The sequence below is a fragment of the Narcine bancroftii genome, chromosome 2 (assembly GCF_036971445.1).
Source record: "Narcine bancroftii isolate sNarBan1 chromosome 2, sNarBan1.hap1, whole genome shotgun sequence".
Classification (NCBI taxonomy): domain Eukaryota; kingdom Metazoa; phylum Chordata; class Chondrichthyes; order Torpediniformes; family Narcinidae; genus Narcine; species Narcine bancroftii.
Window position 1 is genome coordinate 82,751,618 of NC_091470.1, and position 17,026 is coordinate 82,768,643.

General features: G+C 39.2%; 1 protein-coding gene across 14 annotated transcripts in view; it reads right to left on the reverse strand.

Moving 5' to 3' along the window:
• Nucleotides 1–558: 558 nt before the first annotated feature.
• rbm25b (RNA binding motif protein 25b) overlaps nt 559–17,026 on the reverse strand; it is a 100,691-nt gene continuing 84,223 nt past the window's right edge. For all 14 annotated transcript variants that reach the window (XM_069917273.1, XM_069917280.1, XM_069917271.1 and 11 more), the window contains 7 exons: nt 15,683–15,756; nt 15,006–15,156; nt 13,051–13,369; nt 11,271–11,545; nt 9,077–9,175; nt 7,959–8,006; nt 559–2,713 (listed from right to left, as the gene is read on the reverse strand). In XM_069917273.1, the coding sequence (XP_069773374.1) occupies nt 2,621–2,713; nt 7,959–8,006; nt 9,077–9,175; nt 11,271–11,545; nt 13,051–13,369; nt 15,006–15,156; nt 15,683–15,756 (1,059 nt within the window). In that variant the 3' untranslated portion in view covers nt 559–2,620. The remainder of the gene's footprint in view (nt 2,714–7,958; nt 8,007–9,076; nt 9,176–11,270; nt 11,546–13,050; nt 13,370–15,005; nt 15,157–15,682; nt 15,757–17,026) is intronic.

Genomic DNA, 17,026 nt, shown 5'->3' on the forward strand with positions numbered 1-17,026 from the left:
AGTTACCACACTAAAATCTACTCAATGTGGAAAATATGCTATGGTGCATTAAATACACAATATACTTATTTAAAAAGCCAGTTACTGAGAGTCTTGACAATTTATCTATGACAGACACCATTACTCGGCAATAACTTGCTTTGCTCAGCACAGACCACCACTGGGCCTATTGCAGCCTTGGTCCAAACGTGGAGCAGAACTCAGCTCCAGAAGTCAGCAAACAAACGTTTGACCAAGTGTTATTAGGAAACTTGGGGAAAACTGAAGTCAATGCTCGAGTCATTCTCAGAGGAAGGTGGAGGTCAATATTGCCAGCACCAAATAGGGAGGTCAACATTTTCACCCAACCACCTTCTCTGCTTCATGACTGATCTTCTACCCATGCAAAAGAACAGACAGGGATGTTTACAAATCACTGCACAGTACTTGGTATTATTTACATTTCCTCAGGTAATAGAAGAGCTCAACTAGGCATGTAGCAAGAGTTGGACAAGAGTGGCAGAAAAAAGATGGCTACATCCCTACTATATGTTAAGCAATAACCATCTCCAAAATGAATTTAAACTACCCTTGATGTTTAATAGCACAGTATAATTCCGATTATCCGAAATGGTACAGCCCAGTAGCAGCAACAAATCACTTGTAACAATATTTAAACAACAAACAACAAGGGAAGGCTTTTTAAGCATCAAATAATGTTTAATTCTCACCAAAAAAACCCCAACCTGAACAAAATAGGATAAATCCAACACAAAAAACTTGAAATTCTACTCAGAGGTTTTTCCAAAATTCTTTCAACCTGTGATGCCAGTTCAGCTCTGAAAATTTTTCGGATAACCGGAGAATTTCTGAGCGTTTCAGACATCCTCATTTATCCCAAAGTTTTTGGAGGCAAAATTACATCATTTCGGCTTCAAAATTTTTTAGAAAAATGAAGAGTTCTGATTTTTCTGAAATCTTCAAATATCCAAAAACATTTTCAGAGCTGAATAGATATCATTCCAGGTACAAAAAATTTGGATAACAGGATTTTGGATAATCCAATTTTTGGATAATCGAAGTTGTACTGCATTCCCATTACTGAGACACTCACCAACATTAAAATCAAGTTTATTAGTTGACTTATCAGATGCATTGCTGGAAAAAGGAGGCAGCCAAAACTCCAGACACAAGTTTGAAAAATTAAAGTTATCCTGGTTGAACCTAACCCTTCACCCAACCCAAAATCTCCCAAGTAATGGCCCATAGGAAAAATGGAAACAGATTTATTTGAGAAGTGAAATGTATTTTATACAATATTTACAGTTTTAATTCTTGTAATACTCATTTGGCATTAGTGTAAAATTAAAAACAATTTTCTTTGTAGAAAATGTTAGCAATCATCCATGTATGCAAATAATTGTTTTAAATTCTAGCAATCAAAATTGATCTTTACATCTAACTATGACATGCAAGTATGGAGCTTGAAGTAGTTTTTTTTTTAAAAAGTCTGAAGTGAAACCAAATGGTTTACGATGTGTAAAGGATTAAATAATAAGTTCTGGTTCAGTATCAAGTAAACTCTGGGTCTAGTCTCAGACTTTCCACACAGGTTGCCACGAATATTTTAGACAATTTTCGATACTTTTTTCCAGATTTAAGTTTCTCCGTATACAGTGAACCAAGATCAGAACTACCCAAGGGAATAACATTTCTTTTAATGGGAAAACATATTCCATTTCCAAGCTAACCATCAAGCCTCCATAACAGTTTAAAACACGTTACATACACCCTTGACAAAACTCATTGTATTTTATTAAAACTTCACCCCAATGAAATTGTATGAGACTGACAAAAAAACAATAGCTTGCTCCTTTGCACTTGCAATACCTGACAGTAGCTTGTTTGTTGAACCTGCATCAAAAAAATAATTTTGACTATATAAAAAAATTGATGTAAAATTACAGGGTTTGATTTTAAAACATTAAATTAAACCTATGTTGGCAACTAATAGGGATACAGATTTTTTTTTTTTAAAAAGTCAACTAAGACACTCTCAAACTTTATTTATTTATTTCATAAACATTTAAGCCCTATACTGTCACCTGCTGGAAATGCAAACATTTTAAATGCAACATTTAAAATATTTTCATAATGTTGACAAGAAAACAACTCTGCATCTTTCAAAGTTTTCTTCTCAAAATTACTCATTCCAAAACAATAAATGTATAAACATCTTAGATCTAAACCTGCTCCTCCAAATCACAGGGAAAACCTGGACATGAAGTACAAATATCTTGCATGGATACAGCATAGCCCTCCATAAATGCAACGCTGAGGCTATGAACAGAAGTCAGTGTGTTGATAATGAAAATACACAGCAGAGTTCAATTTATAAAAAATAACCCAGTCATTTATCACAGTTGGTAAAATGAACAGATGTAGGCAAATTTCTATTAACTGTACATCTTTAAGGACATAGCAAACCAAATGATGGGGTGAAGGAGAGAAGAAAAATGGACTTCACATTATCTCTACAATAAAAAATACAAACTTCATAAGTGCCTCTGAGGACAGATGAAAGTTACAGTTTTGAAGAACGGAAAAGATTCCAAAAGACAATTCCTATGGATATGACAATCTATTTAACAAGTCCTATCTTTTTAGCTTCTGTTTCATAAATTAATAACCTCCACATCTTCACTATGAAGACTTCTGCTTCTTCATCCAGTACCTGGAGAGACAAATAACATTTTGTTTAATAAAATCAAGGTTTTTGACAGCTGTTCTCACTAGTTTTTCAGCTTCCTCTCAAATCTAGGCATAGGAGCACCAATTGTCCTCTCCCTAGTGACCTCTCATCATGCATGAGACTTGGCATAAAGAACATTCAGTGAATATGGATGACTTTTTAAAACATTTAACAACATTGCATCATGATGAGGCCTTTCAGCTTCCTGAGGAATCCCACCTGTCCAGAACCCTCATTATCTTCTGTAACTTTACAATTTATTCTCTCTCGCACACCCATCAACTACCCTTTGACCCCCTGCTACGATTGACACGGGTGACAAATTGCAGGGGACAATTTACCTATCAGCACATCAATGGGAAGAGGAGAAAACAGGGGCACCCAAGGAAGATCAATGGAGAAAAAGGTGCAAAAAGAGCACCTGGGCTACAGATCACACTTGGATTCCTGGGGCTGAGGGAGCAGCACTAACAAAAACAGTGAATTTCATATCTCCCACATGACCATTCATAATGATGTCTATGAATAACTGATAAATTTGTTCCTAGTGAGTTTTGGTTTAACGAGACAGCGTAATATTTGTTAGTATAGTTCTTGAAGAGGAGGCTTAGAATAAACATGCAGATAAATGTCTCTGGAATCTCCAGAGTGACATGGGTAGTTTCAAGGTGTGGCAACAACTGTTGGTGCAGTCTGGACCAATACCCCGGCAGCATTTCCCTGCAACATTGGGTGCAAGCCAGTACCTGCCCACTTCGTTGTAAGCACATTTTTGCAGTAAACATCCAACAGTATCATCCCTTTACAATGTAATAATTATTTGCAGCCAGCAATGCCCAAGCAGGTTTTCAAAATAAATAAAAATCTCCCACCTTTCCTTGTTAGATAGTCCTGATGCACATTATCATTAGTCTTTAATAAAGATTATTAATTCAGTGCCCCTGCTCATGCTGCTCTATTATCAAACCGAAAAGATGAGTAACAATCCTTTTTAAATGACGTGTTTGTACTAATAACCAACTCTGTAAAGCTTGAGGAAATTATGATAAAAAAATTCACATATGCTGCAAATACTATGAACATGAACTACAATCCATTAAAACACATTTTGAATGGTTTGTTGTCGATGTTGGTCCTCAAATTAAGTTTTTTTTAAAACCAAGATTCAGGTGGCATGTAATTTGATGAATCCAACTATCAAACAATGCCTGAGGCACAGTTCTCCATGGACTTTTCCCTACCTTGCTGCACACAATACTTTGATCATTTTATTGTAGAGAAGCAGTCCAAATACTCTCCGGTGCTATCAATGTACTATGAATCTCTGCCCACCCTGCATTTGTTTCTCACTCATGCCATTACCTTGCCTTCCCAAAAGCGCATATCCACTATTCAACCTTGTGCTCCATTGCGACTAACATTTACAGACACCATTTATGGCCTCTGGTCCTAAATGTATATGAGGCTCTCAATCTTGGAGAGTGCAAGCTCCCATGCAGAGCATTGGGCTCAAGCAAACCCACAGGGTGACAGGATGCAGTTATGTGGAGTGCAATCTAGTGTAAGGGTGACAAAAGCACTGCCTTTGCCAGAGTTGCACCTTCCCAGTCAAGTCATCCATCACATCAGTAGAAGCCAGTCTATAGTTAAAAAGAGGGCAAATAACATACAATTAACAGCACTAAGCAAACTCTTTCTCAGCAGTGTGAGGGTAAACATTGGATCAACAGTGCCAACTGCAGCAGTAATATCCTACCTTAACTATCCTAACCAATACATTCTGAAGATGGCAATACTTTAAAGATAGGAAAGGAGACAACATTTATTTGCATCAACTCTATATAGTTGCAACATGTTTTACGTGGATTTCATATGATTTATAGACATGCATTTGTCAGAATTCCTGGATTTTACAATACATCATATCACTTTGGAAGAATATTTTTAATTCTACATAAATAGCTCCAACATGCAAATGGTATAGCAAGCAGCAAAAATGAAAGAAAATCCAAGCCAAGGGACATGATATTTGGTGATGCAGAAATTTGGTCAGAGGTTCAAGCTCAATTGCATGGCCTTCTGTCCCACAGCTGCCAAATACACCCATGTGACCAACTGACCCCATACATCTTGGGAACATGGGATGAAACCGGAGCACCCAGAGGAACTCTACACAGAGAAATAGTAAAATCATTACAGAGAGTGATGGATTTAAACTGGGACACTGGTGCTGTAATAGCATTGGGCTATCCATGTCAACCTTGCTTTTATGACCTAGAATTGCATGTGTATGAGTGGGAATTTGTATATTCTCCCCATCTGTGTGGGTTTTCTATGGGCTGGAATCTCTAAATTAAATTCAAAAAAGATTCAATGGTTTCAACCCAAATTTGCTCTCACAAATGAATGGGACTGCCAAATCCAAGAGCATAGAGCACAGGACAAAATCAAGGAGACACCAAGTTGTTAATACAGCAGACAGCCCAGGAGAGGCAAGTGTAGGAGTGAGATTAAAAACTAATGTTACTTATTATATAAGGTGGAGAATGTATGGGTGAGGTTCATAATGAACATTTGTACAAGAGGGGAAAATGGTGACTACAGAGGACAAGCATGAAACATTAGAGGGATATATGCTGTAAAACATTCATACAAGGCCATTCAGCCCAGTGTATGCACTAATACAAAAATCTAGACACAACATCCTGCCTATCAGCACCGAGATCTGTACCCCTGCAGGTAACTGCTCTTCAAGTACTGTTTGATACCACAACCAACCACCCTTTCAAACATTCTAGAAAAATATTAATTTTCTCATCCCTTTAACACCATCTGGATTTTGATCCCTTTGCCAAGGCAAACCTGTCTTGTTTTCCTTTCTACCTACCCCTATCTTAATTTTTATGCACCTCAATTAAGCCCTTTCTCTGCTTCTCTGTTCCAATGCAAACAACTTAGCTGATATAACCTGATAAAACAGAAAACGCCAGAAACATTCAGCAGGTCAGGCATATCAGGAGAGAGAAAGCCAAGTGTTGAGTTGATCTTTTATTAGAACAGGAGAAGTTAGGAAAATATTTCAAGTTGGCAAGGGAGAGGGGTGGAAAGGTCATGGGGAATCCTTGCGACGTGCTGGAGAAAGAGTATGGCTTGTAAATCGTGGGTGGAGGTTGAACATGATGAATGAGGGGAAAAGATATAACACCAACTGACACCGAGCACAGCTTTGCTGGAAATCTGAAATTAAAGAATGTTAAAAAAAAAACAACAGGTCAGGTAGCATCCACAAAGGGAAACATTCTGATTCAAGTTGTATTATCAACTCCGAACCCCAATCAACTATGTAAAATTTCTAAGAATCTATTTTATTAGATTTATCCCATCCCATCCAATATTTTATCTAAACTGATCATACCCTTTATCATAAAGACTGTCACAAAATATAAAGCTGTTCTATCTCACGCACACACACATAGATACACCCCCACTCCAACTTTACTGGGCCTCAAATGGGCATCCTCTCACATGCTAGAACTTGAAACATTTCTGATTTTCTTTGCCACTTTTCTTTGTTTTCCTAATTACATTCCTACAATTTCCACTCTAAGATTAGGTGTCCTTTATGGACCTTGTCATCCAGAGGCCTCTGCATTTAACAAACCTGTCCTTTTCTCTTTAATGAAGCATTCACTTTGACTCCCTCAATCTCCTTCTAAACTCCATAAATCAATCACCTTAACACTGGCCTTATTCCAATTTGGTATTTTTATTCATATTATTTTTCATTTTTTTAGATGCTGAATAATTTTAAATATGATCGCAACCAGAAAAAATGCACTCCAGCTGACAATTTATTTACCAACTTCACCTCCCAAAACTAAATCTAAGATTGACCCAGTCTTCTGATTGCTCTCTTTCCTACTAGCTATAAAATGGAGCACTGTTTAGGAAATTCTGCCTCTACATTTCACACCAACCCAAAATCAAGGTTAATGTTTTAGTAACCAAAATCCTCTACACTGTCCTGATGCTTTTCTGCTCTTGCCAGACATTCAACATTCCACAGTGCCAATGCATTTGTTGAGGACATGCAAAGTAGTGGATGGGTAAACATGCGACAAAAAGGGGTGTAGCATCTAAAGTAGTGAGTTTTAGTATAGGTACACGATCCTTTATCCGGAACCTTTGGGGGACAGTGTGTTCTGAATTTCGGATTTTTCCGGATTTCGGAAAGCCCACCCGAATTGTGCTGTCGTATCCACCCCCATCCCCTTCCAGTCACCTGGCCGCCGTCCCTCGGCCGCCTCCCCCGGCCGCTGGTCCCTCGGACACCAGTCCCCACTTGCCTGATTTTGGAGCTTTCTGGATTTTAGATGTCCGGATAAAGGATCATGTATCTTACTCACTCCCCCCAAAAACTACAGGAGAAAGGTAATCAGAAAGGCATGTGGGATAATTTTCTTTATTAACCATGACACAAGCAGAGAGGTTGAGAATGATGCACGCTTCTACTCATCACATTACGGGAGAAACACGATGGCAATAAAGAGAACTACTATGAGAATACTGCCAAATGTCATAATTGTTTTTAAAATGAAATAATAAATTGGGGCTTTCCTCTTTTGAATACAGTAGGGAGAGAGTTAATTGAGGTATATAAAGATGGTGGGCTCAGATAGAGTTTAAAAAAAAAACAATTTCTTGCAGCAGTCAAAAACCAGGTGGAAAAAAATTAGAAATAATGGGTAACAGAATTAGAAGATCAAGGACCTTTTTTTCCAATCCAAGTGTAGTAGGAGCCCAGAACTTACTGCTGACAGGTGGAAGAGGCAGAAACCCTCACCACATTTAGACTGAACTTGGATGTGCACTTAAAGAAGGGCCATATACCAGCACAGGGATGTAGGATGAGGTGTTTAAGGTGAGAGATGTTGAGGGGGAGAGGTTGGTTCAGTGTGAAATCACAACCTATGCTGTCTTTTTCCTGTGATTTTGATTATGAGGACGCCTTATTTAAGACAATCAAATGGATATGTAGGCATGCATTTGGGAGATAGACTCTCAAAATCCATATTCACTCCAACAAGGACAAGTGGCTTCAGACTAAAAGCAACATTGTTTGTCTCCAGGTCACAGTGGATTTTAACTAACAGCCATCAAGGGCTCAAATAAGATGATCTGAGAACAGTATCACTAAGAATCAAGACTCCGGAAAATAGCAACTTACCATGGCTACATCATCTAAAATGCTCTGTGGTGAACTGTGTGCCATTACCTGTGGAAGAGAGCCAGTTCAATTACACATTTTGCAACTTCTGTCAAATGTTATCAATATTAGATTTGACATTCAGTTATGCTGATGCTCTAAATCTTATTGCTACGGTTTATGATAAAATTCCCTGCAACAAGTATTGAAGGAATGGAGCAGGGAGATTTAGGTACGATTCTCACCTCATTAAATTTAGAATATTAACGCCAATTGAAATAAACTCAAGCTTGTCATACAGTACTGCTAACTTGCAATTTTACAGATATTTTAAAATACTTTAAAATATTTTAAAATTATTCAAATGAATAATTAGAGGCATTTTAATAATTCCTTCCAAATATGAAAGCTGTGGATTTATAATATCCCATCAGTAAATGAACAGGTTCAGATTACAAATCATCTCCACAGCGCTCAAACTCACAGCTTCTCCTAAGCTGTACGTTAAACAGGACAGTATGTTTCATATAGACTAAAATCTGAGTCAGATTCCACCCATCAATCTTGAAAGGATCAGTACCTACACATATCCTTAATTGTGGAAAAAAATAATGTATTTAGCAGTAGGGTTTAGAACCATATAATACTACAGTATAGAAACAGGATCTTCAGCCCATCTAGTCTGCGCCAAACTATTATTCTGCCTCAGACCATAACCATCCACATACCTTTCTAAATTTTTCTTAAAATATCAAAATCGAGCCGCATTCAGCACTTCAGCTTGCACTTCTTTCCACACCCTCACTGTTCTCTGCGTGAAGCTCCCCCAATGTTCCCTTTTAACCATTTCACCTTTGATCTTTAACCCACTTTCTCTAGTTCTCGTCTCACCTAAACTTTGGGAAAAAAGCTAATTTGCATTTACTCTATCAAGATCCCTCATAATTTTATATAACTCGTATCAAATCTCCCCTCATTCGCCAACGCTCCAGGGAATAATGTCAAAACCTATTTAATCTTTCCCTGTAACTTAGGTCCTCAAGACCAGAAACAGGTTTGTAAATCTTCTCTGCACTCTTTCAATCTTATTGTTAAGATTTGTACAAATTGCATGCACTCTTTTCCAAAAGAACATTTACCTTGGAACAAACAAAATCCACAAGTGTTGCTTCTTCTTCACCAATATATTCTATTATTTTCTTATTGATCCATGGTCGAATGCGCCGGTCCATCAAGTTCTATTATCATTCAGAACATGCAAAAAAAACCTCAATTTTAGTTCTGAAATGTGCTAATTACATTTCAACATCATCAATAAAATAGTTTTATGTACAGTAGAAAATGGGCTTTGTGGCCATGAATCATGTTCTAAATTGTGACAGAGCTCTGAGCAATAAAAAGGTTAAAGAAAGGTCAATATTTTGGATTAAGTGAAAGCACTTTTGCAAAGAACAGATGCACCATAACAATTGCACTAATCCATTTCCTAGTCAAATAAATCGACTTCAAAATTAAAATGAAACTTTGTGTTTACAAAGTTATGATTAATTATTTCTTGCAGGAGTATTTTAAAGCCAGAACCAAGGTTCAAATTTCCAAGTGGTATGTTTTCCACCCATCACTTCATATCAAAGTGAAATTCATTGGAACCATACATTTTCTTCTACTAAATGAGTAGAAGCACAAAAATAACTTGTTCTAATTATATTGAATTCCACTAGGATTCCTTTTGGAATGTTACATACATGTCTGGGTCCCCCCCCTCTTAAGGATATCCTTTCAATTATCCGTGCAGTCACGAGGGTGGTTCATGAGATGGAAACTGATGTCGTTTGAAGACTGTCAGGACATCAGTTGGAAAGGAGTAACAGCATCATGATTTTATTTAGGAGATGTTTATTCGGGAATGTTAATGGTGGAAAAGGAAATAGTCCTTTAATCTGGTGGTGCTTGATTTCATACAGACAGAAAGTGGCTGATGGGACAGGGGCTTGGTCAAATTCCTGGAACTCCATTCCTAAAAGCATTGTGGGTATATCCACACCTCAACAATTGCAGAAGCTCCCCACCACCTTCTAAAGGGGCAATTATGGATTGTTGCGAAGCTCACATCCCTTAAAAATGAGGTTAAAAAAAACCTGTGCTCTTGTTCATCTCAGAGTGAAATATGAGAGAAAATCATGACTGCAATAATGCAATGAGTTTGACAGTTCTCTATGCCCATGACAGCTCTTATGAGTTCTGTGAAATCACTGTCATAAGAGACCCAGACCACCAATACTGCACCCATTTTACACAACAGTGTAAACACACAATCCTGTCCCACTGGAAATCAATAATCCTGGAACCCGAAACAATGACCATTCTTTTTCTCTCATTGATACCAGTCGACCTTCTGAGTTCTTCCAGCAGACTGTTTTTGCTCCAGATTCCAAAACTTGCAGCATCTCATGTCCCAAACAGAAATATGTTCAGCTCATTTCTTGTGTTACAATGAAGGAAGGACCTTGTCAACCATTCTGTGCCCATGTAACACAATAAATTCCCCCCCACCAGTACCAAACCTGTTAGAAAGTGCACCCAGTTAATGACTCTCCTGCGCCCCAGTGTTACACAGCAACAGACTTGGCCTAGGATCTAACATATGTTGGAATGTATCCTGAGAATCCTGGGTCTGGTATAGGATACACTACAAAAATTGAAGGTCTGAAGTGGTGTGGAGCCTCTGGTGAGCTCCACTGGGGGGACTAGGCCACATAAATCTTGGCCCTGATACAGAGTGGTTTCCCATGGTCCCAGTAATTCCCAGGAAACTTGGAAGAATGTGGGGTGAGATCAGAACATGGACATCTGGTCCCACTGGCAGCTACAATGACCAGAGTGCTCCTTGTTCATCTCCCCAAACAACCTGTATCCACTGAACAGTTGGATAATTCTGGTGATCCCTCCAAGAACTTGGAAAACCAAGTTCAAGTCAATTAGAGGGGCAAGTGCCCAGACTGGATTAAAGTGATTTTTTTGGGGATCATAGGTTAACTCAGGATGATAGGTTCTTCTCAAAAGATGCACGACTCCTGGCAGACTAGGAGATCACAACTAGATTGTTCTTAATCAAGATCTTTGTAGCACAATGTATTGGTGAACACTTGTTAAAATGTAGAACCCTCTTCCATTAGAAACAGATTAAATTATTAAATGTATACTGGCACTAATAATAAAGTAACAAAAGCAAAGCCATATAGCCTTCATTACTGTGACAATGACCAGAGGTTGGGAATACAGATGTGTTACTTATTCTTACTGGTTAGAAACCCTCACAATAGAGACACATACCGCATCCACAATAGACCAATCAAGAGGATAGGCAAAAAGTTCTGGTTTAGCTGTAGGGATTTTCTCAATCAGATTTTTTATGTGTTTTCGTTTTTCTTCTGTATTTACATTTCCCTTGGACGCACTCTTCTCATCTTCTGAATAATCCAACGGGACAAGCTTCCGCTTCCGAGGAACTTCATCACTATCTTCATCTTCAAACTTATTGAAAACACTATCGACAGGAAGTTTCTTCCTTTTGACTGAAATTGGCTGACTTGGGCTATTGGAACCGCCTGAACAGAGAAAAGATAAATCAGGTCCAGTGATAGTTGGAGTCATGATAGAGGCACTCAAGTTTTCATGAAGTTTAGACAGCATGTAAATATTGTGTTCAAAACTGTACGAATTTGGCTGTGCTAAGCTGAAAAGGGTGCAAACAAAAATTCACCAGGATGTTACCTAGACTGGAGTTTTAAAGAGGCTGGCTCAGCTGGAGCTTTTTGTTCTTTGGAATGTAGGCCGAGGATGACCTTGAAGAGGGGCATGGATTAGGTGAATAGTTAGTCTTCTTGCCAGGTTAAAGAAATCTAAAACCAGAAGGCATAGATTTAAGGCAAGAGAGATTATTTAAATGGGTCTGGAGGTTCAATTTAGACCATGGACAAGAGTAGAATTAGACCATTCAACCCATTGATTCTGTTCTGCCATGCAAATCATGAATGATGTATTCTCCTTTCAACTCCATTCTCCTGCCTGCTTCTCAGAACCCTTAACTAATCAAGAACTTATCAACCTCTGCTTTAAATATACCCAATGGCTTGGCCTCCACAGCAGTCTGAGGCAATGAATTCCAGATTCACCACCCTCTGGATGAAGAAACTTCTCACCCCTTTTCTAATGAGAAGTCCTTTTACTCTGAGGCTATGCCCGAAAGTCCTTAAATTTCCCACCACTAGAAACATCACCATGTCCATTCTATCCAGCACCTTCAACATCTGATACATTTCAACAAGATTCCCTCCATGTCCTTCTAAACTCCAGCAGGTACAGGCCCAGGGCCATCAAATATTCATCATGAACATTTTCTCAACCAACGCCATTTTCACCTTTGTATTCTAGTCCTCTCAAATTGTTGCATTTGCCTTTCTTATTACCAACTCAACCTGAAGTTTACTTGTAGTGAACCCTACACTAGTACTTCCAAGTCACTTTGGATCTCCGCTCTCCGAATTCTCTCCCCAATTAGAAAATACCTCCCCCCCCCAAGAGGAACCAGAGGAAGCAGCAGAGGAAATGGGTACAACTATGTTGGATAGGTACATGGAGAAAAAAGCATTACCACAATATGGGCCAAGTGCAGGATGAGCTTGGGTAAACAACTTGGTCAACACGGAAGAATTGGTTGAATGGGCCTAGTTCCGTGCTCTATAACGCAAGGATAATTTAATTTTCACTTCAAAATTGAGAATCATGGTGAAAAACCGAACATTTTTCCCGTAGGGCAGATTTAGTGTTTAATAAAGATAAAAACAATGCAGGACACTTCTTCACCCTGAATATCAGCTCACCAACAAATGGTTTAATTTACTAGTGTACCCACTCTTGTTTGCTTTTTAGATTGCTATTTTTAGTGTCAGCTCTCCACCAGTAACTGATCAGATTCCTGGTACTCGTATTGCAGAAAATCCTCCTAATAAGCCTACAGGCTTATTAGCCTGCAATGTACTTGAATCCAAAGAACTGCTGTTTATTACCAGGACAGCAGCAGGAGGTACATACAAGCTCTTTAAGGTCTCACCTAGTTTCAGGCTTAGCCCAATTTTAGGCCTCTGCTCCTCTTGCTGTTGATCAGGAGAGTTCTCATGTGGAATAATAATGCCACACGGAGACTCGTCTGCAGGAGTATTTGGTGTAGCATTTCCACTTGCTGATGAAACAGATGGGACAGAACTGATCGGGCGCAAGGTGGGTTTAAGGCAAGGTTTCTGCTCAGGCTCTTCATCTTCTTCCATTCGGCGTTCCTCTTTCTCTGGCTTTTCCTCCTCCTCTTCCTCCTCTTCCGATTCTGGCTCTTGCTTGATTGGCTGCTGCCGACGTCTCTCTGCCTCCTGTTCCATCTGTTAATAAAACAATAAGCATCTGCCGTTAACTTCCTCACCTAACAGGAACTATTGCCCAAGGGAAGAAGTTTCTGATGATAGGTCACCAACCTGAAAAGTTACATTTGTTTCTCCACAGATGATGCCTGACCTGCAAAGTATTTCCAGCATTGTTTTTATTCCAAATATTTTACTACTCCCCAACAAATTCAGACAACTCATCAGAAGCCAAGGATTTTCACATCTATGACTGTTACTTACTGATATAATCACAGTGCCACAATGATCCACTTTCTATGCAATATTCTGCAAACCTGTCTACAATGGTGCAAAATCAAGCCTTGCCTACAGCAGCCTAGTATATCAATTAGTATCATGCTCTGTCCAGAGAAGCTACAACAATAGAGAAATGATGGCTGACGTGTGAAATTACTTGCTTTCATACATCAACATCTTAACTAGATATCTGTCCTAGGCTTTCATAAGATGAGCACTTTAAAAAAAATTTCATTCAAATTTTTCATGTCAGGAAAAAAATTCCCTTGATGTTTTTAATAATGTGTTCTTCTTTAGTACCAAATAAAGCATTCCATGGGATAGTGTTATAATGGTCATGGCATAAATATACTGTATCTTAGGAAAATTTTGTGTATTTACGGGTATCCAGTAAGTTGGCAAACAGGTTCCTCCTGCAAGGCCCCCTTGTAGATAATGCCTTCACACTTCGATGAAAACTCTCCAGCCTTGCATGGCCAAGATGCTGAAGCCTCCTTGCACATGAGCAACAGGTCCTTCCTCCCCCCACCCCCCCCCCCACACTGTGCAAATGCCAATTTGACAGGTGCATCGGGACCTGTGGGGGCAAGTCACCAGGGAAAGGGGCAGGGCCCTCTGTCGCGGGAAGCAGACAATTGATCACTTGCTGGCCTCAGCGCTCACTGCCACCCTCCCCTCATTCAATTTGCTTGGGGGGGGAGGGGGCGTGCTCTAACAAAGGCACAGCATGGAGCCTGATCGTCGAGGCTCAGCGCTCCCCCTCAAAGCAAGTGATTGATTGTACCATTGACGTGTACTACAAACACGACTGTTGTGCTGCTGGTGGGGGCCGCCTTCTCATGGGGGAAGTAAGTGGCACCAGCTCTGGAAAGCACCTCCGTGGGCTTCTTGAAGTTGGGTGAGTAGTTTGAGAGCTTTGCATTTCAGTGCCCAAAATGGTGGCACAGAAAAAAGGTCAAATATGGTACTTAAAAGACAATATATTAACAGGAGATTTGTACTTCAAATCAAATACAATTGTCCCAGTTAGTTAATTCAATTCACAAGGGGAAAATGGTGAAGGAGCTGTTATTCAGGTGTATATTTCTTGAAATGAAACTAAAGATCAACATATGGTAAAGTTAAAAGGATTACTTAGACCAGCTGCATTTGTAAAATAATTATGTTTCCCATTAGAAGTTATGCACAATATTTTTTTCATATCATTGAGTAAATAAGTCTTTCTCTATACTGTCACCTGTAAAATTCCTTTCTTTTAATGATTTAATGTCATGCGTTTGAATGCTATTATAAGTTTATTGATTTACATAGTTGAAATGGCCGTTCACAATGTTTGTAACTCTCATTAACAACTGCAGGTCAAACAGTCATAATTTACCCTCTGAAGCTCTGCATCAGGATCAGGATGCCCTTCTGCCAATAAACGCTGCCGAATCTCTTCATGCTCCTCCTTCTCTCGCTTGCGATCTCTTTCATCTGCTTCCATTTCCTTTTCGCGATCTCTTAAACGTTTCTGCAAAGCACTCCCTCTGAAATTAAGACAGGAATTTCATTCAAACATGCAAGCAGATGATGTCAAAATACAAGTTAAACACCAAAGTCTGCCAATACTGTGATTGAAGTAAAAACACAAAGCTGGAGAAACTCAGCAGGTCAAACAGTGCCCATATAGCAAAGTTAAAATACATAACCAACATTTTGGGCTTGAGCCCTTACTCAAGGTATGGAAAAATATTAACAGGCATCCAAAAGGGGGAGGCTTGGTCGCTAAGGCAGCAGCTTAGCAAGGAGGGGAGGGCACAGTAGTAAGCAAGGGAAGGAGGGATGGCTTGGTGAATAGAGGAAAGGGGGTAGAGAACTGAGGGAAAGGGGAGCAGGATAGCAGAAACCAGAAAAGTTGATGTTAATGCCATCTGGCTGGAAAGTGCCCAGACGGAAAATCAATTTTGTGGTCTTGGTGGGATTGAACACGAGGCCATGAATAGATATGTGAGTCTGGTAGTTTGACATCAAAATATAGTCTGGCATTACAAAAGGTCTTAAGGCGAGGTTCACCTGTAATATTTTGGATCATCCCGATCATCGTCATAATCTTCCAGAAACTCCTTCAGTCTCTTTGCTTCTTTTGTCTGTGTATGATAAAGAGATATTGAAGTAACATTATTTCTAGCTGAAGATTTAGCATTAAATAAACCCGTTCAGTGGAATGACCTGCAGCATACATTATCCCTGACACCCACTTCCCAGGCACAAGAAGACCGACAAGGAATGACTTGTCCTTAACAGTCAATTCTTCCTGCTTTACAAAACCTTTCGTAAGCCGAAATGGTGTAAAGCGAAGACCCATTCACGACTATTGAAGGCTGTTTTTGCAAAAGCAAAATCCCATTCAAATCCTTTTGAAAAAGTGAACACAGGTTTCTCCGTAAAAGCACATTTTCATAAAGCAAGTATTCGTAAAATGGGGTATACCTGTACCTCCATTTCAACCAAAATCAGCATTTATTGTCATGAACAAGTCATGAAATTTAGTGTTTTGCAGCAGCATCTTAGTGTAAACATTCATTTTATAACCATCTTACAACATTACTATAAAAAATAAAAATAGTGCAGGAAAAATAAGGCTTTTCTTTGGTTCATTGATTATTGAGGAATCTGATGGCAGTGGGGAAGAAACAGTCCTTGTGTCGTTGAGTGCTCGTCTTTAGGTTCCTGCACCTTTCCCCCGATGGTAGCAGAGTGAAGAGGGCATGGCCTTGGTCTGAGATCACATTATGTGTCCATAAATGGGAGAATAGACATTTATGTACAGTGCATAATAACATCAATGGTGCATTACAAATTGAACACCAATTGAAGATATGGTGAGACACAACCCAGAAAAATCAAACAAAGCCATCCTTTTTAAATTTATTTATTTTTCTTTACATCAGCATTGCTACCAAGGCTTAAGTGGTGAACTGGCTACTTGAAATGCTGTCAGTTCTGGCAAATCCATAATGACATCAGAATGTGGCGACCTTTTGGCAATGCCTGGTTTACACGCAAAACTAACACTTTCACGTTACATCCATAATACTCACCAGCGTTCTGGCTGGTTGCATCTCCTAAGGTGATGTCTTAGGAAAGCAGCCTCTATCCTCAAGGACCCCCACCACCCAGGCCATGCCCTCTTCACTCTGCTACCATCAAGAAAAAGGTACAGGAGCCTGAAGACAAGCACTCAGCAGCAGAAGGACAGCTCCTTCCCCTCTGCCATCAGATTCTTGAATGAATAATGAATGACAGACACTGCCTCGCTTTGACTTTTCCTTTTAGTTGCTCTATTTTTATTTATTTTATTAGGTGATTTACAGAAATGTTTTCACTGTGAAGCTGCTACAAAACAACAAATTTTGT